The sequence below is a fragment of the Clarias gariepinus genome, chromosome 7 (assembly GCF_024256425.1).
Source record: "Clarias gariepinus isolate MV-2021 ecotype Netherlands chromosome 7, CGAR_prim_01v2, whole genome shotgun sequence".
Classification (NCBI taxonomy): Eukaryota; Metazoa; Chordata; class Actinopteri; order Siluriformes; family Clariidae; genus Clarias; species Clarias gariepinus.
In genome coordinates this window covers 4,485,097-4,509,000 of record NC_071106.1, presented here as the reverse complement: position 1 = coordinate 4,509,000, position 23,904 = coordinate 4,485,097, and the positions used below count along the sequence as shown (strand labels likewise).

At 42.2% G+C, this 23,904-nt stretch overlaps 1 protein-coding gene across 4 annotated transcripts in view; it reads left to right on the top strand.

Moving 5' to 3' along the window:
- Positions 1-23,904, top strand: part of nedd4a (NEDD4 E3 ubiquitin protein ligase a) — a 49,924-nt gene that overhangs the window by 18,169 nt on the left and 7,851 nt on the right. Inside the window, exons 5-17 of one of the 4 annotated variants that reach the window (XM_053499776.1) lie at positions 1,949-2,002; positions 17,310-17,360; positions 17,674-17,735; positions 17,902-18,004; positions 20,183-20,346; positions 20,724-20,985; positions 21,525-21,590; positions 21,864-21,983; positions 22,139-22,381; positions 22,781-22,858; positions 22,964-23,018; positions 23,131-23,189; positions 23,340-23,405. In XM_053499776.1, the coding sequence (XP_053355751.1) occupies positions 1,949-2,002; positions 17,310-17,360; positions 17,674-17,735; positions 17,902-18,004; positions 20,183-20,346; positions 20,724-20,985; positions 21,525-21,590; positions 21,864-21,983; positions 22,139-22,381; positions 22,781-22,858; positions 22,964-23,018; positions 23,131-23,189; positions 23,340-23,405 (1,383 nt within the window). Of the gene's footprint in view, positions 1-1,948; positions 2,003-5,444; positions 7,227-17,309; positions 17,361-17,673; positions 17,736-17,901; positions 18,005-20,182; positions 20,347-20,723; positions 20,986-21,524; positions 21,591-21,863; positions 21,984-22,135; positions 22,382-22,780; positions 22,859-22,963; positions 23,019-23,130; positions 23,190-23,339; positions 23,406-23,904 lie in introns of those variants that run through there. The other 3 variants (XM_053499775.1, XM_053499773.1, XM_053499772.1) reach the window with 3 other exon arrangements.

Here is a 23,904-nt window from a genome sequence, read left to right as displayed (position 1 = left end):
TGTTTTCCAATCTAGACAGCCACCTAGTGGGCCATAAGGGTAGTGCAGCGGAGGTCATTTATACCAAATAAATGAATAAAAAAATAATAATACATCTTTTTAAATTAGGTTTAAATTCCTGGAAAATGTCTTTGATTATGTATTCAATTTCAAAACAAAACTAGAACTAATAACAACAAAGCCATGTGATTTAAACACCATGTATTATTTTCACTAATAATTCTGCAGCTGACCGTGTGATATCATGGCACTTTTGAATCCTTGCGTCTGGTTGGTTTTATTCGTTATCTAATATCTGTAATCTAGGAATGCTTAGAATAGAATAAGTCGTGGACAAATGTGCTCGGCACCAGACTCCACCCTGTACCTGTTATTTACAGTACTGAGTGTTACATGGGAACCTTCGCACGCACGCCTCAGTATTCTGTCTTTCCCACATGTACACTAGACCACTTTATGCACATGATTATCACAATAATAATAAGGTGTGTGTGAGAGTGTTTTTCTGCCTGTGCGCCAGAGAGCTGCGAAGAGAAACCCTCAGGGTCTGAGCGCCGCTACACAAACACGTCCCACTTAGCAGTTAATTATTTTCTATCCTGTGGACTCACACACACTGCCGTGAGTGTGATGCTCGTGCTGCGTCCTGGAGTCCTCCAGTCCCCGGCTCACTGCAGAGCTAAAACAGACCCGAGTCTGTCTGCCGGCGAGTGCTGTTATGAGTCACTGTCCATTTACAGCAAACACACACACACACACACACACACACACACACACCAGCTGATTCTAAAAGACATCCCACAGAAGGAAACCATAGACCAAACCCATGACTGACTCCTTTCAGACTGTTGTGTAATCTAATCCTCAGCGTCTATTTATAAAAGATTCTAATTTAAAATTCTTAATTCAGAATTTCTCTTATTGTTCCATATTTAGTTTGAGTAAATCTCATTTTCACATTCCCTTTTTGTCACCACGCCTCAGTGTCGCGTCTCTGTGACTCCTCAGGGGGTTCGAGGTGACTCCCGAGCCTCTGCCTCAAAGGATCCCTGAAACACCATTCGTCTAAAGTGTTGCATCAGACCATTATTTAGTTACGGGAAAGACTGATTTGTCCAAATATCAAAAACCTTTCGAGTGATTTAAAAGAATTTCCTCCTAAAATGTGAAACAGTGAATAAAATTGCTGAAAAAAAAATAACTGTAAGAAATTAACAAGATTGGCACATTAATTGTAGAGTTCATGCTGCACCAGCTTATCACATTTTTCCTCAAATATACACTAATGTGTAAAAGTTTTGACCCCCCCCCCCCTTAATTATTATTTTTTCCATATAAATTGAAGTAAAAATTCAGATTTAGGATTTAAAAAACTTTATTAATCCCAGAGGGAAATTGTTTTGTCTTGCTTATACAGTTGCTATGATTAATTTACCAGGAAGGAAGGAAAAACATTAAGAATTAAAAATGTAAACAATAAATAGAAGTAAAGATAAATAGAATGAAATATAGCAGATGGTATGTTACATGTTGCAGTAAAAATAATGAATATACTGATATTGCACTTGAAATGGACTGTAGTGTAAAGTAAAGAATTTTGCACAAATAAATACTGTAGAATAACTGAAAGAAATGAGAACAAATGTTTTACTGTGACAGGCTGCAAAGTGCCTAAAGATACAATAAAAAAAAACTAGTTATAAATGCAACAGCCTCAGCAGCGACCTCATTTCCCCTCTCGTCTGTTCCAACCACTCAGCATTCAGCATCATCTGTGTATTAATCACCAGCCTGATCATCATCACTGGGTCAGGACTTAACTAAAATTCATAACTTAAAAGTCTGTGACATTTTATTTAAATGCGTCCATCAATCCATGTATCCTTCAATAAAATACTGCTAATTAACTGCTTTCATTCCTAAGAGATGATTTCTTTCTCTGTTTCAGGTTCATCCGAGGAAGCATCGTCTCCTGCTCGAGGTGTTTGATGAGAACCGTTTGGTAAGTGTGTGTTTTTTTCCATGCTGTAACTTTGGCTTGTTTACATTGGCATGAAAGGTGAGATAACGTCGACTCATTTTGTGTGTGTGTGTGTGTGTGTGTTTGAGTTAAATCATGTTTAGTGACTCGGAGTCCGACGCTCAGGTGTCGGTGCTGATGAATGTCTCCCTTATTCCGCAGCGTGTTGCGTTTAATAAGGTCAAATCTACAGGTTAAAGCAGTAAAACATAACACCACCGTCAATATTTATCAAGTAAGAGCGCCGATGCCGATCCGGGATCTGCCACCTAGCGCTCGGATCTTTATGTGAAAGGCACAAAGCGATCGCAAATCACCCTGTTTAAGCTGAGACGCGTGGAGTTGAGCTCTACAGCCCGGGCTCATTGTGAACTTTGGGCTCGTGCCTGAATAATAATAAGCGTCTAACCCCGGCTATAATTTGCAGTCAATGGACAAGGATGGCTTTTTAGCAGCTTGCTGTAATAAACCGCGGGGACTGGAAATGAAATATGCCCAGGGGTGGTGTTAGCAGGGTGAAAGTAATGCTGTGAAAGTTGTTGGAGTGTTACAGGAGTTCGTTTGTTAGATCGCTTGTGAATGGTTTCGAATAATAACGGCTGGATAATAAAACTAGTGTTCGGTTTCACAAACAGTAGCGCTACACCATAGGAGTGTGTCAGAGAGAGAGAGAGAGAGAGAGCGGGCACGAGGGCACACCTGCCGCCAGGTAGGAAAAAAATCAACGTATTGGCGGAGCAGTGCATTAGTGTTATGAACACAGTAGACTTCAAATCCATGTTTCTGCTCATCTTAACACAGTTGTGTAGTTGTGTTACGCTGCTACGAGCTCTACATCAAGTGCACCGAAAATTACAGTAACTATGGGATTTTGCTCAGACTGACATCAAAACAAAACAAAACAATGACACAAAAACAATACCTCAGTACATATGTACACCTTATCTCTCCAGATTTCACACAATGACAGATTATCATGTAAAATGAGTTGTCATTAGGTACAGTATATTTCAATTTTCGTACAGCATATTTCTATTTTTAGTTCTATTTCCCTAGTTCAATTTTATTTTTATTTTTAATTTAATTTTTCTATCGTATTTCTTTTATTCATATTTATTACTTATTATAAGCTTTAATTCTCTTTTTAAGATCACTGGCGGTCGTGTAAGCATTTCACTACATATCGTACTGTGTATGACTGTGTATGTGACAAATAAAATTTGAATTTTTATTTGATTTGATTTAGAAAGATGTATATTTATTGTTATCTCTCATAATTACACAAAACCTAACCAAACCTCACCGAATGTCCCAGTTTTCTGTTCAAATTACATAAAAAATGCTGATTCATCACTCAAAAGATGAAATATTACACAAGTCTACGTGTCATCACTCAGAATTTCACAAAAGCTATGAGTTTCACTAAAGAGCAAAGCACATATACAAGTTATTACTCAAAATGGCACAAAAGTATTTCATTCAAATTTACACAGAGACTGAGATATCGTTCAAAAACATATCAAGTGTTAATCACTAGGAATCTTTCAAATACACACAAAACTGAGTTATTACTCAGAATTACACAACAAACGAGTTATTACTCAGAGTTACGCAAAAAAATGAGTTATTATTTAAAATTATACAAAAAACTAATTATTACTTAAAATTACACAACAAACGAGTTATTACTTAAAACTACACAAAAAACTAATTACTCAGAATTGCACAAAAAAAAAGTTATTACACAAAATTGCAGAAAAAAAACGAGTTATTACTCGAAATTACCCAACAAAACTGTTTCAAAAAGACAGATATCATTCACACAAAACTCTGCATTTTCATTTAAAATACACAAAACTATATCATTTAAAACTACACTAAGTATCTGAGTTATCACTTAAATACACAGCTAAATTTTCACTCAACATTACATATTAATAACCAAAATAACCTGTTAATTATGTTCAAATTTCACCAAAAAACATTAATCACTCAAAATTACATAAAATATTCAAGTTATCATTTAAAATTACACAAAAACTGTTAATTACCTAAACACATTAAATGTATGATGTATTACACAAACTTATGCAAAACTGTCATCTACTGAAATTACGCACACAACTGAGTTATCCCTCAAGAAAAATTCATTATAAATGAGTTCTCATTGATAAACCTAAAGAGAGAGAGAGAGAGAGAGAGCTGTCACTTAAAATAAATAACAACACAATTATGACACAAAAATGATCTTTACTTAAAAATAAAATCATACAGTCGGTTATCACTCCAAATCATGCACGAACTACAACCTTTCAAAATTGACCAGCTCTAAGAGTTATGATTATGGAGTGAGCAGAGGTACAGCTATTACTAATAAAGTAGATGGTAAGTAAATATAAGTGAACTGTATTCTGTACTGTACATGTACAATAATATAATATAGAGAATTACATTTATTACAGATAAGATTGTGATTGAACTTTATGTATTGTTAAAGATAAAAGAGCTGCGGGGCATCAAATACAAAAAAAGTGGGTAGAAATCTTAAATCCTGTTGCATAATGCAATTATTTTGCCAGATTGCGATAACAGTTAATGAATGATATTTCTGTTTATTTCTGTTTGTTTTGAAACCAAATATTTAGTAATTAGACTAAACGAATTGAGTTTACTAGTTGCAGATCTTTTCAAACGCTTCCCCGAGTATTGTTCCTCTCGGTTTAGTATGCCGAGGGACTGTTTACAGACTCTGAAATAACTCCTCCACATGAAATTGTTTCTGATTGATGTTGCTGGAATGGCATTGACAGACGAACGGGCCGTCCCTGGCCGCTGCAGCATAGCTAAAATGACACGCGCAGTGGCACGAGTCCATGTGAGCTAGAGGGCTCTCCAGAGCCTCCTCCTTAACCTTAACCTCAACCTTAATAAAAAGACACTTCTGTCAAAACCCTCAAGCAAGCTTCCAGGCAAGTTCAGGTTTCTTTTCTCCAGCGGGGCAGCAGTTTTTTTTTTTTTTTTCAGTGTTTAGTTTAATAGCTGTCGAGTTGCTGAAGGCAGACGCTGGGTTTGTAAACTTTGTAATCTTCTCGCAGTACATCGAAGCCCTCTGCCGGCTTCTCAAACATTTCCACAACCGGCATTTAGGAAACCTGATCCTCAGTTTGATACAAAATTAAATCCGAAAGCCATTCCGCTTTATTTGCCGTAATTTAACCCCACGGGAGGTAAAAATATGAGCAGGCTGCAGCTCTGGCGGAATCAGAGCTTGGCACAGAGGCAGGCAAGTTACAGCTCTCTTTCAAAACTTCATGCACAGAAGCCTGTTGTTTTTGCAGTGTGCTGATCACGGGCTGTGTTTTTTTTTTTTTTTTTTTTTTCCTTTCCTTTTTTAAGGGGATGGGGGCAAGGTCTCAGGCTCTGGATATTTTTTAGGCAGAAATGCATTAGTGCAGTTAAAGCAGGACAGAGGTCTGACTGTGGAGTGTTGTGCCGAAAGAAGGGGGCGTTTACTGGGTGTTTGTGCTTGCTCGTCGCAGTTGCCTTCAGGAAACTCTGAGCCAGAATTTGTTTCAGCTCCTTAAAGAGATGGACCACCGGGGAGTTTGCTGACACATGGTGGAGCGCTATAGGCTGTACAGCACTTTTCTGTGCAGCACATTTGACCTGCACTGGCCATTAGCATTGGAGGAACCTCAGGAGGAATGCAACTTGTCACTGGAGCTATTTTGGCTATGTGCAAACGTTAACGATTGTAATCACAGCGTGGGACTTGGAACATTTGCACTGCCTCTCACTGCCTTCTGCTGTTTCTTTCTCTTTTTCTTTTTTAATCTGCACTTAGCAGTTTTTTTCACCATGTCTGTTTGGGATTAAGGGGTCAGGCTAAATGGCACGCCGTCTGCGCCTGCATTTTGCCGCGAGGAGAAGCAACACTGACCCTCTGTCTGAAAGCTGCAGCCATGAGGTAGAGGACGGGCTTGGGACACCTGCTCGGAGCCCTGCGGAGCCTCTGCCTCACCCCAACTCGTTTCATATGAAAGTGACTCCGGGGCAACTGGCTCTCGGTCTGCCACCTCTGTCACCAGATTACGGCAGCCTCCAACGGCATACTACTGTATTTGTACCCAAAGTGAACAGCAGCGCTGGGAATAGGAAAAGCACATTGCAGATTTCTTTGCAGTCTTCCAGCAGGCAGAATTTGGATGGAGAAATTTGTGGTGGCGGTGGAGAAGAAACGGACCACGGGATTTGCGACGGCGGTGCTGGAGGCAGCTCTGACGGAGGATCGTGTAGCAGCAGCACTGCTAGCGATGTCGGCTATTGTAGCAGCAACAGCATATTCGAATCGGATGTTGCCGAGCGCAAGATGTCCCACGATAAAGGCGCATTCCGTCGGAGGACCAAGGCTCCCTTACGTCGCTGCTCATCATTGGTCATTTTCCCACGTAGTCCCTGCACCACACCGCCAGCTTCACCTGTCAGTCCCGTGGCAGCTCCGCTGCTCCCCACGTCTACCCGAGGACCCTTTCAGACCTCGCACCAGCTGCAGCTTTCTCCGACAGACGCGTCTGCAGACGAGCCCAAGGTCTCCGTCGCATCAGCGGTGAATGGAGTTCGACTGTCTAAGAGCACCTATGCTCAGCCCACTGAGGTTCGGGATGCCAGGCCCATTCTGCAGTTTAGCGTTTCGAATGACTTGTCGGTAAGATCTGAACAACCCGAAAGGCACTCTGGTGTGCCGGTGCACCCTACAAACCAGCCCCCGCTTCCACCTGGGAAAGGAAACACGGCGAGAACTGTGGTCAGCATCGACTGCTCTAAATCCTCAGAAAAGTCTGAGGAAGCTAACACAAAGCTTGGGAACCGTTATCCGAAGCTGTACCATAGCACCTCGGCGTGTGTGCTTCCCACAGGGAAGTTATCGACCGAGAAGAGACACCACACGTATCCGACTATCGGCGAATCCAACGCGTCTCGGGAAATCTGGTTTCCCCGGGGTTTGCAGAGGAGTATTTCCCTTGAGGTGCCCTTCTCGAGCACTGGGATATCATGTCATATGTCCAACACACAACAGCTCAGTTGCGTGAACGGAGGGGCACATGTGCATATACACGTGTCTCGAGGGAATGGTGTGAAAGAGCCCAACTTGCCAAAGGATACCAGCGACAATGTTAAAAATCAACAGGCTTTTACCAACGCTGGGGTAAGGGGTCCAATTTCTTCTGGGGATACTTAGTGTTCGTTTGCAGTTGGATAGATGGTTGAAAAGAGTTGACCTTAAGTAAATATCAAATTCAAAACATAACCCTAAGCATGAGTGTTTGTTAATGCTAGAAAGGATGCTAGTGAGGGTAGTCTAACTGCTAAAACAGCATGGCTGATTAATCAGCGAGTAATTTGTCAAGCTAATACCTAAATCCAGATCACTAGGTACATCATGAGTTCCACATATATTATTTTTATTTATTTCTTTGATGAGAAAGTTTTATTCTTATGAGACCAGCTTCTTCTCTTTGAAGAATATTAATCTTATGCAAATAGTGGTAGTTAAGATTAGGGGGAATCTCTTGGTATGAAACTTCTAACAACTTTTTCAGAGTCTGAGTCTCATAGAGGAGCTTTTGTAAGAAAGTTTGGCTATAAATCACAATTTGTGTGTGTGTGTGTGTGTGTGTGTGTGTGTGTGTGTGCAAATGTGTGTTTCTAATTGTACAGATTTCAGCCCCTATGCTCACGCTCTTGACAATTGTTGCTTGTGCCTCTTGTTTACTCTGGAGCTGAGCTTTCTGGGAAATATTTTGCACAACAGGTTTGGCCAAACCACCACCACCACCACCCCCCACCTCCCGGCGTTCGAAAAAAGAATTTAAACTTGTTCTTCTGTGTTTGTAGCCAGAAACCCAGAGTGTGTACATATTTCTATACAAATATGTTATAAAGGGAGGGCAGTACGGGGGTTCCTCCATTTTTATTATCCCTTTAGCACTATGAGAAATCTTTTTAACTGTTTACCTTGTGGCTAATTATAGCAGATAGCTGACAGGGCCTCCTGCAGGGGTATAAATATGGAGCTGCCTGTCTCCAGCTTGTCTGGCCTCGGCACTGAAACGCCCAGTGCCAGCGACTCAAATTTAACGACATGATCTGAGAGGAGTGCACATGGCACGAAGTCAGCTGCTGGGGTTTGGGAGAGGAGGGGAGGCCAGGGGGGTAGGATGGTCTGGTATGGGGCTGACAGGGTATTTCTAGTCTTTAATGTGTCTTGAGTCTCTATTTCTATCTAAAACAGCTCTATTATTAATAATAGCTTTTTTTCTGTCGATGAGGCGTATATTACATTTACACGTGTAAAGTTTATACTGTGTGTGTCTGTAGACATCTTTAATGTGTATTCCGCACGCTAGAAATGTTTATTTGTTTTGTATAGTGCAGGACTTCTCAGATGATGACTCAGAGATGTCTAGTGATCTCCATCAAGACCTTTTTCGGCCAAACCATGGTATCGGTGCTAAAAAAGTGTCACCTAGGTGAAAAAGTGAATTTTCAGATGGGATTATATAACAGCGTTTTTCGAAATAGTTAACGTTTTTTATCTCACGACCCATGTCTTGTTATTTGTAAATAATATCCATAAACAGTCATATTTTTATCAGTTTATGTCTGTAGTGTCCGTAACTTTTTCGAATTCAAATTTTTCAGTGATCTAATCTGTCATTTAGATAAAACTTGGCCAATTTAGATTTCACGTGAAGGACATAAACGTGAAAAAGTGTAAAAAAAATTTTTTTTAAATATTGCAGCATGAATTTGACATGGTTACGGACACTACAGATTTTTTGCTTTTTAAGCTTTTAACCAAAAAAACAATTTAAACAACAGTTTTTACAGGTCATATGCTTCCTTAAGCTGACACCAACTTTAGTATCAGTACTAATAAATAAATATTAATAATTTGTCATTTAAATTGATTATTGCTTGAAGCAAGAGAGTATAACTGTAAAAAATAGCCATTTAAGGGGCACAAATAAAATCACAAAAATTTTTAGGGAAGCGAGATCGGTCACTTTCATGTTGCATAAACTTCAGCAGTTGCTCCTTCACACATTTTCTATATCATATGTACAACATATAAAAAATATCCAAAATTAGAACCAAGACTGTGTATTGGCTGATTTATTTTTTTATTTAATTATTTACATGTTTTAAGACCATTGGAAAATGAGTAGCAATTTATTAGCAGGCAAAAGCAAAACTGTTTGAGCATCATCCATCATTAAATCCTCCCTTTACGACAGTAACAGCAGTTGTGGACTTCCAGCATTCTAGCTGTCAGTTTGTTGGGGAAATTTCACCCCATGCATTTGGATTGGCTTCATGGACTTTATGGACACTTTGTACACACCCATACGGTCAGTCTGCTCCTGCAGCCTCTCCTCAGCTGGTCTGGGGACTTTGCACAATACCAGCTGACTGCTTCTTCTCCTGGTGTAGAAGGAAATTGGCTCCAGTCAAACACCATGTGGTGATCGTCCGTGTTCAAGAACCTTTTAATCCTGTATAAATCTCCACCGAACTACCCTACCCTACCGAACTACTCCACCACGCTTGACAGATGGTATCAAGCACTTTTTTAACATCTTGTTGTTTTTTTTCCCTTTCAGACAAATGAGGTTCTTTGTCTTGTCTCAGAATTAGATTTGTCTTTCCGTAACATTTCCTTCTAATCGTCCTCGCTCCAGCATTCGTGTTCTTTAGGCAAGTTTAATCTTATTACTTTTTTTTGGGTCTTTGCAGTTCTGACTAGTAGGCCACCATCCTGGAGTCGCCATTAGACTGTTGATGTTGTATCTGGTGTAACGAAGTTGTGCACCTGCCCTCTAGTTATAGTAGTCATCAACATCCAGACTGTAGTTTGAATCGATTTATTTTTATGGTACTAGACAATGTTTGATTTTTCTTCACTTTAATTTGCTTGAATGCACTTTGATGGTAAATGTCTGAAGAAATATAATGTTTAAAGGGCAGCTGTTATGCAAAATGTACTTTTTAAACATTTACATGGGTCTCGGGTGTGCATGTAAAAAAACTATGTCAGAAAATACCTTCCATTCCCTGCTTTTTGTCCTTTTGCCATTCTTTGTATTGTTTAGTGTTTAAACAAGCCACAGTTAGATTTTCCATCTTATGTGACCTCATATAGGAAGATCCCCTCCCCCCGGGTTCAGCTTTCCTGTTCTCTGGAGGGGCGTGGCTCAGAAGTAGCAGAGACACCGAAACTGCAAATGTAGAAGAGGAGTGAAAGCGAGAATAAAGCGAGTTTGAGGTGTGGGGGAAAAAAATGCATTGACTGAGGAATATTTCAGCACTGAGACCTGTGCTAACTTAAGACATAGCAAAATATGGACGTTTCAGGAAATTAAATAGCTCTCAGGTCAGGGTGTAAAGGGTGGAAGGCCTTCCTCAAACGAGACAAGCTGTAGATTAGGGCTTTAGAAGTGTATGCAAAGAATGGCGTTCCCATAAACAGTAGATTTCCGAGAATGCCTATGCAAACAACGCATTTCAGCGCATTAGCAGCTTTAATTCTTCCTCGCTCGTCCCGAGTGGCCTCAGGTTCGCACTCGAGGGAACCTCAGACGTGTTATCGAGTCCCTCAATACCATACATTTTTCTCCTCAAGGTCACTCCAGGATCGGTCTGTGCACGGCAGTGCACTTTCCCAAAGGCCAAGAGCCGTGCCTGCTGATGTAAATGGGTAGCAGATGCGTGTGTGTAAATTTTAACCTCCTTCCAAGTTTGTTTTTCCGCTGTCGTCGCCGCGTTGTGAACGCATTTACTTGTCACTCAAGCTGGAAGCAATTCTCTGATGTCTGCCACTGATGGTGGCTGTGAATGAGAGAGCTTTGAATCATGGGATCCAGCATCGCGGTAATGTAATGTAATGGCCCTCGACGGAAAGAGCGAGCGCTCTCGACACGTGTGCACCGATACACCAGCTGCGCCCCTGACACGGATCAAACGAGCGTGGTATGAAAAGGCCAAAACACAGGGTTGTGTTTTTATGAATGCCAAATTAAAGGCAGTACACGTGAATGAATCCCTCTCGCACTGGCATGACATTACGAATCATTTCACGTTCATTACCAGCGTATGCTTTGATCGTAAGAAGAATGCAACCGCAATGAGGCGTATTGATCTAGGAAATGCAAGAAAACCATCTAAAACTGTACGTATTGTTGCGGAGAGATCTCACTCACAGGCAGTGAACCAATCATACTGCATGTTATGGGTACAGCTAATTTTTTGTATGTGTTTAAGAAGTACTCACTTAAGATTTATTTTAACAACTCCATACTTCAACCAAGTATTAACAATATCGGTGAGTTTTGACTTACTGTACAAATGTGAAGATATACCAGACGGTGTAGTGGGTAGCACTGTGGCCTCGCATCTCCAGGGATGAGGGTTCGAGTCCCGTCTCAGGTCTGCGTGTGTTCTCCCTGTGTCTGGTGGGTTTCCTCCGAGTTTCCTCCAACCGTTCAAGGACATGCAGATTATGCTAATTGGTGTTCCCAAATTGGCCGTAGTGCATGAGTGTGTGTGTGTGCCCTAATGATGTATTGGCACCCCGTGCAGGGTCTACCCTGCCTTGTGCCCTGGGATAGGCTCCAGGCCTACCTTCATCCTGTACAGGATAAGCGCTAAAGTCTATAAATTAATGAAAAATATTGCGTTTTTTGCACTCAATCTAAATTTGGCATATTAAAATTAAATAATTAAATTTTTCTTTGGGAAACTGATCCAAAAGCAGTATAATTGCCACCTACACACAACATTTCCTAACTGTATATTGTATGTATGATAATACTTTATCTAGGGTACCTCTACTTCCCCCAAGTGCATGATTTATGCTTTTTGTCCTTTACTGATTATTCATACTCAGTAAGAGTTTTATTGAGCACAACCTCAGTGTTCTTTGCACTTGGCTTCTGTTTCTACAGGGGATTTTGGTAACTTTGTTAACGGTTTGTTTGCATTTCTCATCTCCGCATTCCTGACACTTTAATGAGGAACGAATAGACGAGGAACGCACTTTAGACAAACATCAGTTTTGTTTCTTTCGCGAGATATAACCCTTGTTTAGATTTAGCGAACTAATTAACTTTTACTCTTTTTGAACTTCTGGGACTCTACCCACCATCGTTATATTTTTCTAGTACAGCAGCAGTGATCAGCTGTTTGTTTGTGCAAGAAATGTTGTTTTACTCCTTGAAAAATGGAGCAGGTTGGGAATATTATTTACTTAGGTGGTCTGGAAGCAATGTTCTTACCGTAACCCTAGCTCTGATCCCTAGCTCTTTGTCTATCAGGCTACATTAGTGGCAAGATTAGAGAAGTGTTTCCCGCTTGACCGATAAGGCCAGTGAACCACAACACAGCCTGGTTTAGCCTTGATTCATCTGATTCAGCTCTGAGGGTAATGTCCGTGCTCTCGAACTGTAGCCGAAGAGCTGGAGAATAGAAACCGCGTTCCCTAATGATCAAAGTGGGTTCTTTTTAAGCACACACCATAGAGCTTGTGTTTCAAGCTCAGATTTGGCATGGCTTGACTTTTCCCCCTTGAGTTCACTAACCTAAGCCGGGCCCGTCCGCTCCGGATGATTACGCTGGACATTTTTTCCACTGCTGTTGTTCCTCGGCATGTCTGAAAGGTGACGAATAAAACACCCGTGCATGCTTTCATGCATGCTCTACATACTCATCTGTGTGTGACAAGTGAAAACAACACAGACTAACTCATGTTTAGTGCCTATTAGATCTGAGTGCATTAATCACACATTTCACCAGCACCAATGTTTTACTTCAACAGATACACTCTGTTTTAGAGATGGTAAAACATATTCGATTGGTTAAGCATGTGAGCCAGTGCATATAGAGAAGCAGCAGGCCTTAGCGGAATGATTGGCTGGCTAGATGAATAGACTGATGGACGGACCAGTGGGTGGGGTGCTGGTTGGACTGGTGGATAAATCATTGAATGTAGTAATAAACTAATGGAAGGAAGGAAAGCTTGCTGAATAGATTAATAGATGGGCAGCTGGTAAGATTAACGATAGATGGACGGATGAATGCATGAGAAAATTGATGAATGGTCAGGTATGTGAATGACTGGCTGGGTAGGTGGATGGATTTTGAAAGGATGGATGGATTGATGGATGGAAGACTTGTTGAATAGATTAATGGATGGGCAGCTGCTCGGATTTATGATGGATGGACGGATAAGTGGATGAGAAGATGGATGGGCAGCTGATTCTGTGAATGGCTGCTTGGGTAGGTGGATAGACTAGTGGAAGGACCAGTGGATGGACCTGTGGATGAACTGGTGAATAGGCTGGTGGACGGACCAATGGATAAACAGATCAGAGGAAATAAAGGTCCTGATAGAGGGATGGATGGATGGATAGGATTTCTAAAGTGAGCCATATAGAGTGATGCTATCAGAATTAGCAGACTGTCACCTTTGTTTAGGATCCTGAAACCTGAATTAACAAGCTTTAAATGAGTGTTTTGTCGTCTGTCTGCTCGTTCTTGTTTGTGCTGTTCTCGGCTCGGAGCTGAAATTTTGACTCAAATCTGCTCTAGAGAGCTGAACAGACTGCATTCCTGCTGCTCTGTGGTTTAAGCCCCTAATTTTAAGAAAATGTGTGTTGCTGTGGAAAAACAGGACATGTTGAGAGCAAGAAAGCAAAAGAAATACCATGTCACCAATAAAGCCTGTGTCTCTCACTGGAGAAATAAGTTCTACTCGTGTTTGTGTGTTTTCAGTGTGTAGTACAGAAAGAACACAGGACAGTGTATTTAATGTGTGTGTGTGTGTGTGTGTGCTAATTCAGCTGTAGAGATGATAACAGCGCTGATCTGATGAAGTTTATGCAGGTAGTTTTGTGGTGTGTTATGAGGGTCCGAAGTTGGAGGTGTGTGTTGACATTCGAAACTGAATATTGTTTATTCCAAAAGCAGGCAGCTCAGGTTTCTGGGTAAGCTCGGCTCTGAAACATTTTTGTTTTGCAAATTTTTACCAGTAAAATATTTTAATACATGTTCCCGGTGTGTGTGTGTGTGTGTGTGTGTGTGTGTGTGTGTGTGTGTGTGTGTGTGTGTGTGAGCATGCTGAAGCTCCCGGTGCTTTCCCTTAGCACTCGTTTACTCGTGTGTCAAGGTTTACTCGCTCCTTCTAAGGTTAAATGTGACACAGCAATACATGAAGAAAATTCCAATATGGGAAATACATTTAATGCTGAGAGAGGCCACACCTCCTTTACCGAGACTGACACACAGAGGCCACACCCTCTTTATTGAGACTGATAGGCACAAAGACCACGTCCTCTTTAATGAGACTGACAGGCACAAAGACCACACCCTCTTTAATGAGACTGACAGGCACAAAGACCGCGCCCTCTTTAATGAGACTGACAGGCACAAAGACCACACCCTCTATAATGAGACTGACAGGCAAAAAGACCAGACCCTCTTTAATGAGACTGACAGGCACAAAGACCACGCCCTCTATAATGAGAGTGACAGGCACAAAGACCACGCCCTCTTTAATGAGACTGACAGGCACAAAGACCACGCCCTCTTTAATGAGAGTGACAGGCACAAAGACCAGACCCTCTTTAATGAGACTGACAGGCACAAAGACCCCGCCCTCTTTAATGAGACTGACAGGCACAAAGACCACGCCCTCTATAATGAGAGTGACAGGCACAAAGACCACACCCTTTTTAATGAGACTGACAGGCACAAAGACCACACCCTCTTTAATGAGACTGACAGGCGCCCTCTATAATGAGACTGACAGGAACAAAGACCACGTCCTCCTTAATGAGACTGACAGGCACAAAGACCACGTCCTCTTTAATGAGACTGACAGGCACAAAGACCACGCCCTCTTTAATGAGACTGACAGGCACAAAGACCACACCCTCTTTAATGAGACTGACAGGCAAAAAGACCACACCCTCTTTAATGAGACTGACAGGCACAAAGACCACACCCTCTTTAATGAGACTGACAGGCACAACGACCACGCCCTTTTTAATGAGACCGACAGGCACAAAGACCACGCCCTCTATAATGAGACTGACAGGCACAAAGACCACGCCCTCTATAATGAGACCGACAGGCACAAAGACCACGCCCTCTATAATGAGACTGACAGGCAAAAAGACCACACCCTTTTTAATGAAACCGACAGGCACAAAGACCACGCCCTCTATAATGAGACTGACAGGCACAAAGACCACACCCTCTTTAATGAGACTGACAGGCACAAAGACCAGACCCTCTTTAATGAGAGTGAGAGGGCACAAAGACCAGACCCTCTTTAATGAGACTGACAGGCACAAAGACCAGACCCTCTTTAATGAGACTGACAGGCACAAAGACCACGCCCTCTTTAATGAGACTGACAGGCACAAAGACCACACCCTCTTTAATGAGACTGACAGGCACAAAGACCACGCCCTCTTTAATGAGACTGACAGGCACAAAGACCACGCCCTCTTTAATGAGAGTGACAGGCACAAAGACCAGACCCTCTTTAATGAGACTGACAGGCACAAAGACCACACCCTCTTTAATGAGACTGACAGGCACAAAGACCACGCCCTCTATAATGAGAGTGACAGGCACAAAGACCACGCCCTCTTTAATGAGACTGACAGGCACAAAGACCACACCCTCTTTAATGAGACTGACAGGCACAAAGACCACGCCCTCTTTAATGAGACTGACAGGCACAAAGACCACGCCCTCCTTAATGAGACTGACAGGCACAAAGACCACGCCCTCTATAATGAGACTGACAGGCAAAAAGACCAGACCCTCTTTAATGAGACTGACAGGCAAAAAGACCAGACCCTCTTTAATGAGACTGACAGGCAAAAAGACCACACCCTCTTTAATGAGACTGACAGGCACAAAGACCACACCCTCTTTAATGAGACTGACAGGCACAACGACCACGCCCTTTTTAATGAGACCGACAGGCACAAAGACCACGCCCTCTATAATGAGACTGACAGGCACAAAGACCACGCCCTCTTTAATGAGACCGACAGGCACAAAGACCACGCCCTCTATAATGAGACTGACAGGCAAAAAGACCACACCCTTTTTAATGAAACCGACAGGCACAAAGACCACGCCCTCTATAATGAGACTGACAGGCACAAAGACCACACCCTCTTTAATGAGACTGACAGGCACAAAGACCACGTCCTCTTTAATGAGAGTGACAGGCACAAAGACCAGACCCTCTTTATTGAGAGTGACAGGCACAAAGACCACACCCTCTTTAATAAGACTGACAGGCACAAAGACCACACCCTCTTTAATGAGACTGACAGGCACAAAGACCACGCCCTCTTTAATGAGACTGACAGGCACAAAGACCACACCCTCTTTAATGAGACTGACAGGCACAAAGACCACGCCCTCTATAATGAGAGTGACAGGCACAAAGACCACGCCCTCTTTAATGAGACTGACAGGCACAAAGACCACGCCCTCTATAATGAGACTGACAGGCAAAAAGACCACACCCTCTTTAATGAGACTGACAGGCACAAAGACCACGCCCTCTATAATGAGAGTGACAGGCACAAAGACCACGCCCTCTTTAATGAGACTGACAGGCACAAAGACCACGCCCTCTTTAATGAGAGTGACAGGCACAAAGACCAGACCCTCTTTAATGAGAGTGACAGGCACAAAGACCACGCCCTCTTTAATGAGAGTGACAGGCACAAAGACCAGACCCTCTTTAATGAGACTGACAGGCACAAAGACCACGCCCTCTTTAATGGGAGTGACAGGCACAAAGACCACGCCCTCTTTAATGGGAGTGACAGGCACAAAGACCACACCCTCTTTAATGAAACTGATAGGCACAAAGACCAGATCTTTTATGTCTATCCATGTTCCCTACTTAATTTTTTTTCTTCTTTCTTGATTTATTTATTAATTTTTACATGTGTAAAAATAAACAAACAAATAAATAAATAGAATTACAGGCAAATCAAAACAGAGAGTTTCTGAGCCACGTTTTTTACGCGTGTATGAGAACATTTTCACGTTAGGTAAAGGTTTTGTGAACCCCAGTCCGTGCGAGCGAGGAGCGCTGGAGTGTTTCAGTGCGAATGTGTGCAGGAGAGAGCCTGAACCCTTTGTCTTCTTAATAACTGTGAAACCGTCTCTCTGTCTCTGTCTCTGTCTCGCTCAGACACGTGATGACTTCCTGGGCCAGGTGGACGTTCCTCTGCATCAGATACCAGTGAGTAATTAATACTTCCTTTTTTTTCTTTCTGCTGAGCGAACTGTTTATAAATCTGTGTGTCGTGACCGCACATGTGTGAAAAGCACTGCAGTCGAGTCTCGAGTGGTGTTTAAACCCTGTTCCTTTAGCCTGGGGTTGTAGTGTATTTGTAGCTGTCGAAGCCCATATTTAGAGCAGCTTCGCGGGTGTTGTGGCTGTAAATGGGAAAAACTCATCACGCGTGAAGCCCTGATTCTCATAAATATTTACACCAGCGTCGTTTTTGGATTTCTGTGTATTTAACTTGTTGATTATTTTACTTTCATTCCAGACAGAAGCACCGGGCAGCGAGAGGCCGTACACGTTTAAAGACTTTCTGCTTCATCCCAGAAGGTTGTTGTTGTTGTTGTATTGTTGTTATTGTTGTTGTTGAATTGCAGTGACTTGCACGTTTACTGATTGAGCTCTTCACTTTCTGTGAATCAGGACATAAAACTGTATTTCTCCACACTAAGCTTTTCTTTTCTTTTTCTTTTTTTTACTCGTTCTTTCCATTCAGCCACAAGTCAAGGGTCAAAGGTCACCTCCGGTTAAAGATGACCTACTTGCCCAAGAGCAACGGTTCAGAGGAGGAGCAAAGTGAGCAGGTCGAGGAAGTGGACGTAAGCTTTTTTCAAATGTTTTTTGGATACGAATAACATGTTTATAACATCTGGAAACGTCTAAGAATATTTAAAGCCACGGCCCGAACTGAAGAATTTATGCACGTGATCTTACGATAATAATAGAATAAAGTATAAAAAAAAACTAAAATCAGACGCATCACAAAAATATCACATGCAGGGACAAGCGCATCGTTATGAAATAAAAGCTGGTGATTAAAGTCGATTTAAGAATGTTAGTGTCCGCCGTACACGTTCCTAGAACGAGCGGATGTAAGCTTGCACCGCTGCCGTTCCTTTCTCCAGAAGTTAAATAACGCTCATGCTGCACTTTTTCCTCGTCAATGTTGTCCAATAAACAGACCTTCCGCACCGTTCAGGTTCAGAACGTTCCCTAAAAACAAAGCGGATAAAGGCGAGGTGTTTAAGAGGCGCAGGTTCCTGGTATGTCTTCAGCTCGTGTTTCAGCTCGAGCGGAACCTTTCTGGGAACGGTGCGAGAGGGTGTGAAGGCCAGCTTGTCGCTCGGACACTGACTCCTGTGTTCCGGAGCGTCCCGCACCATTCCTCTGAGTCTTGAGTTATATTTGCTCCGGGACCTCGGGAGAGGATCCGCTCGACCCCGCTGCCCTTCTGCGCTCCGCCAGGTCTGACCGCGGAAAATCGTAGCGCCATCAGCGCGTCGCCTGCGTCCGCGATCGAAATAGCACTCGCTGTTGAGGATTCGTTCTCCAGGCTTTCTGAAGGACTTCTTTTTTTTTTTTGTCTCTTGTTATTTTCAGTCCAGTCCTCGTACCTGAGCAGATTCAGAGGAATGGTTTTTGTCTTTAAGCCACACAGTGACCTGTAAATCATTCAAGCATAAAAAAGCATCTAACTTAATGCATGACCCAGTGAGAAACAGGTGCAGATGATGACAGATGATCAGGCGGTGATTAGTAACTGCTGATGCTGAATGCTGAGGAACAGACGAGAGGGGAAATGAGGTCGCTGCTGAGGCTGTTACAGAAACAACCAGTTTTTAAATTTTATCTTTAGACATTTTGCAGCCTGCCTTAGTAAAACATTAAATTGTTAAATTAAATTAAATTATGTAGGTTAAATTAATCAAATCTACATAATTTTATTTAACAATTTTATGTTTTACTACTAATTAATTTCATTTATTATTCAGACTTTTGCACAGTACTGTATATCTATTTTTTTAAGATTAAAATAAGACAAATAAAAGATTATTAAGGCTAATAAAATAAGGCTTTTAAGCATGAAATTTCTGTCAAGGAATAAATGTTTAAAGATATCAAAATTATCTTTTAATAGAACAAGAAATTAGCAATTAAAGGATGAAAAATTTAAAATTTGTAGATTAATTCGACTGGATTCAATGTTTTTAATAAATTAATTAATGTTTTAATAAATGTTTTAGCAAACGCTGCTCTTTTATTATTCCGTCTCTACTCCACCATAATTAGTTATAGATGTTTTTCTTAAACTGAAATTGAAAAGAGGCTTCGCTACGTTCAACCTGTGCAAAAATATAAATTTATTAAAAGAATAAAAAGTGCTTTTCTGATCGCTCACTATTTATTTTACTGTATTTTTACCATCACTTCAGTTTACGTGCTCATTCATTAAGCTGTAGTTATTTTTCCACCATTGAACATTTACTCTGAAATCGATAAATGTTACTATTTATTAAATCGCTAAAAATGACTAAAGCCTCCACCTGTTACTTTCAGATTATTGTATGAAAGTTCTGTTACATCCTGGACTTCCTGCCATAATAGTTTTATGTTATTGTACAGTAAATCTCTATACATACTGTACACCGGCGTGGTGCTCAGACCTCTGCTGCATGTCATTTTTAGGTGTTTTAGGTATTTTACACCTTAGGGTCATAATTATTATTGTTATGATTTAAGAAAAAATACTCAAATAATCGGTTTATAAGCACTGCTTATAGATATAAAGTGTAAAGTTTTGATTGAGCAGGTTCCTAATGTTTTGGGAAGACTTTAAGAGCAGTGCATCATGGGTACGAAGCCTCTGGTGGTGCCCTCTGGGGTGTCATTAGTGCAGTAGACGCTGTGTGTCCTGAAGTCGGAGTCACACGTGTTGCCTGTTTACTGCGGGGACCGATTCACCGATTCACCGGTTGGTGTTTTGTTTTGTTTTGCAGCCCGGTTGGGAATTCCTGGAGAGTCAGGATGCGTGCGGGCCGTGCCAAGCTCACCAGCTGCCCGTGCTGCCCCCTGGCTGGGAGGAGAGGCAGGACAACCTCGGCAGAACCTACTACGTCAACCACGAGAACCGCACTACCCAGTGGCACAGACCCACTATCCAGTAAGAGCACATCACAGCACCATATTAGTACTGATGGGGACTGTGTGTTGACACTCGATGCGCAGTACTTTTAATTAAGTCTACACAATTTACACAACACGTTGTACTGACTGTTGCTCTGTGAAAAGTATTGGCACCCTCTCTACTAATGCAAAGACTGGTCCAGTGGGTGCAGAGATGATTTGGTTCTGTTTCTTATGGTGTAACACTGCCCCCTACAGGTGGAGTAGGTCCTTACAGGCTTGTGCTGGGTTTGCTTTTGGATAATGAATGTGTGTGTGTGTGTGTTTATGATAGGAGCTTCGATTTAGGAGAAAATCTTCATTTTCATCATAATAAAATAAAACAAATTTGTGTGTGTGTGTGTGTTTGTTCAGGGACGTGCAGAGAGAGGCGGAACTGAGACAGAGCACGCACGTACAGCTTCCCTTCATCACGCGCCGACAGATCTCCGACCACGACGAGAGCGGCGAGCGCAGGGAGTCGCCCGAGAGCTGGGAGATCATCACCGAGGACGAGGGGACGCTGTACAGCCGCCAGGTCTCGCCCCCGCCTCCTCACTCGCCCCTGGATTACATCAGCTTCACTGACGAGTTCAGCAGGTTACAGACGGCCAGCGAGAGGCGCAGCTCCGTCCCGGTCAGTACACACACACACACACACACACAATAATAATAATAATAATAATAATAACTCACCAAAGCTTGACAAACATTAACAAACCTGACCACACCTCTAAAAACATCAGAATACCTCTAAACAACCCTCAACAAACATGTAAACACTCTAGAAACTGGCGGTTATAATAATAATAATAATAACAAGAACAACAACAATAATAATAATAGTAACAATAATAATAATACTTATTATAATAATAACATGACAAAAATTGCTTAAACCCTGTTCCACAAACCCAGTGTACAAACATGACCTAAATAAATAAAATAAAACACACACACACACACACACACACAGACGTGAAGAAGATTGTTTTTGTGTATCAGTTGCTGGTATGTACTGTATCTACATATGAAATATTTAAACGTCATTTTGCTAAAAAGTCTGTTATTAAACTTTACTTATTGAACTTGATAAGTTTGTGTTAGTTAACTTAAAATAAATAAATAAATATATATATATATAAATAAATAAAGTGTGTGTGTGTGTGTGTGCAGGGTCACAGCAGTCGGAGAGGGAGCGCGCCGCTGCTGACGGTAGAGGAGCGTCCGGTTCACCCTGTGGTGAGACGAGTATAAGTTTTGCGGGGTGTAATAAAGTTACTTATGTTATTTGGGTACAGGGAGGTTTATTCATTTATTTAATAACAATATAATAAAACAGGTGACGTTTGGCTGTATTATAAGAGCAATAAAACACTAAGGCATGCTGATGTCAATAATTCTCTCTGTTATATTATATATTAAACTAAACTACGAATAACACGATCTCTTATTCTTTTATATATTTAATTATATTTCATCTCTCTCTCTCTCTCTCTCTCTCTCTCTCTGTAGATGTTGCCCACGACCCCAGGTTTGCCCCCTGGTTGGGAGGAGAAGCAGGACAGTAAGGGTCGAATGTATTACATCAACCACAAGAGCAGGACCACTACCTGGACCCGCCCGCTCGTCCAGGTCTCTCTCTCTCTCTCTCTGTAATCTTTCTTTCCGTGCGATATAATGTAAATTAATCCATCAGTTAATTGATTAATTCCTCCATGTGACCCCCCGGTGTGTGTCTGTAGTAACAGAGCTCTTATTCCTACATTTTGTTTTGCCGTGACCAGCAGCTGATCCAGACGGCCGATGGAGGCGCGTCGTCCCCGGCGGGCGGAGGGTGCGGTCGATCTCCGAGCCCCACTGTGTACGCCCCGCCCCAGGCCTCGCCCCAGGCCTCGCCCCTGCACTCGCCCGGACCGCAGCAGACGCACACCTTCGACTTCTCGGTCTGCATGCCTCCAGGCTGGGAGGTGAGAAGCGCGCCGAACGGACGGCCGTTCTTCATCGACCACAACACCAAGAGCACTACGTGGGTGAGTGTGTGTGTGTGTGTGTGGGTGAGTGTCTCTCTCTTTCTGCCCTATCTCTGTCTGTCTGTCTGTCTGTTTTCCCCATCTCTCTCTCTATCTCTCTCTTTCTCTCTTTTTCTGTTTATCTGTTTGTCTGTCTCTCATCTTTTATGTATAAAAATGAAACGTGATGCGATACGGTTTTACTTTGATCTGGCTTTAAACTTAGAGGGGGCGTGGCTTAAATCAATAAATGTATAAACCATCATCAGTTCGAATGTCTCAGTCAGCTCTATTAGCACTGATACACCACTTCCTGTTTCTGATGCACCACTTCCTGTTCCTGATGCACCACTTCCTGTTTCTGATGCACCACTTCCTGTTCCTGATGCACCACTTCCTACTTCGTGTGTTTTTCCACAGGAAGACCCCAGGTTAAGGATTCCAGTTCACATGAGGAAACAAGCCTCGCTTGACCCCAATGACCTCGGGCCTCTGCCGGTAAGGTCAAAGGTCACAGGTTGTCCTAGATGAATATTATACTCGTATGTGAAGTTGTCAGTGAACAAGCATGGTGTGTGTGTGTGTGTGTGTTTTGATTTGCAGCCTGGCTGGGAGGAGAGAGTTCACAGTGACGGAAGAATCTTCTACATCGATCACAGTAAGTATGCACACACACACACACACACACACACACAATCATCCTCTATCATCCATTCTACAAGTGTGTGTGTAGAGCAGCGATATAATGAAGTGAACTGTCTCCTCTACAGACACTAAGACCACGCAGTGGGAGGACCCCAGACTGCAGAACTCTGCCATTACTGGACCAGTAAGTAACGCTTGACTGGGATTTGTAGTGTTTGCAGTACACTCACACACACACACACACACACACACACACACACACACCTTAAGTCACTGTATTTCTGTGCACGTTGTCCCTGTGCGCGGTGTCTCATGGCTGGTGTTTGTGTTGCAGGCCGTGCCTTACTCCAGAGACTACAAGCAGAAGTACGAGTATTTCCGCAAGAAGCTCAAGAAACCGGTACGTAGATTCTGTCTTATTATTTACACTCTCTCTCTTATAGATCACACAATCTCTCATTCATTTCTATATTTTATTCCTCTGTCTCTTTTCTGTCTGTCTCCCTCTCTGTCTCTCTTCCCCATCTCTCTTTGTATTTGTCTCTTTTTACCTCTCTCTCTTTCCACATGTGTCTGTCTCGCTATCTGTCTCTCTCCCTTTTCGCTTTTCCCCATTTTACTCCCCCTCACTCTCTCTCCACCCCATCACTCTGTCTGTCTCTCTCTCTCCCTGTCTGTCTCTTCCCCAACACTGTCTGTCTCTCTGTTTCTCACTCTTTTTTTTTTCTCATTCGTCTCTCACTCACTTGCCCGTCTCTCTTTTTCTGTCCGTCACTTTCTTTCTTTTTCTCATCTCTCTCTCTCTCTCTCTCTCTGTACCTTTTTTCCTTTTTTAGTCTCACTCTGTCCTTTTTCATCTTTTCTGTCTCCCTCTGACTTTTTTTTCTCCATCACTCTCG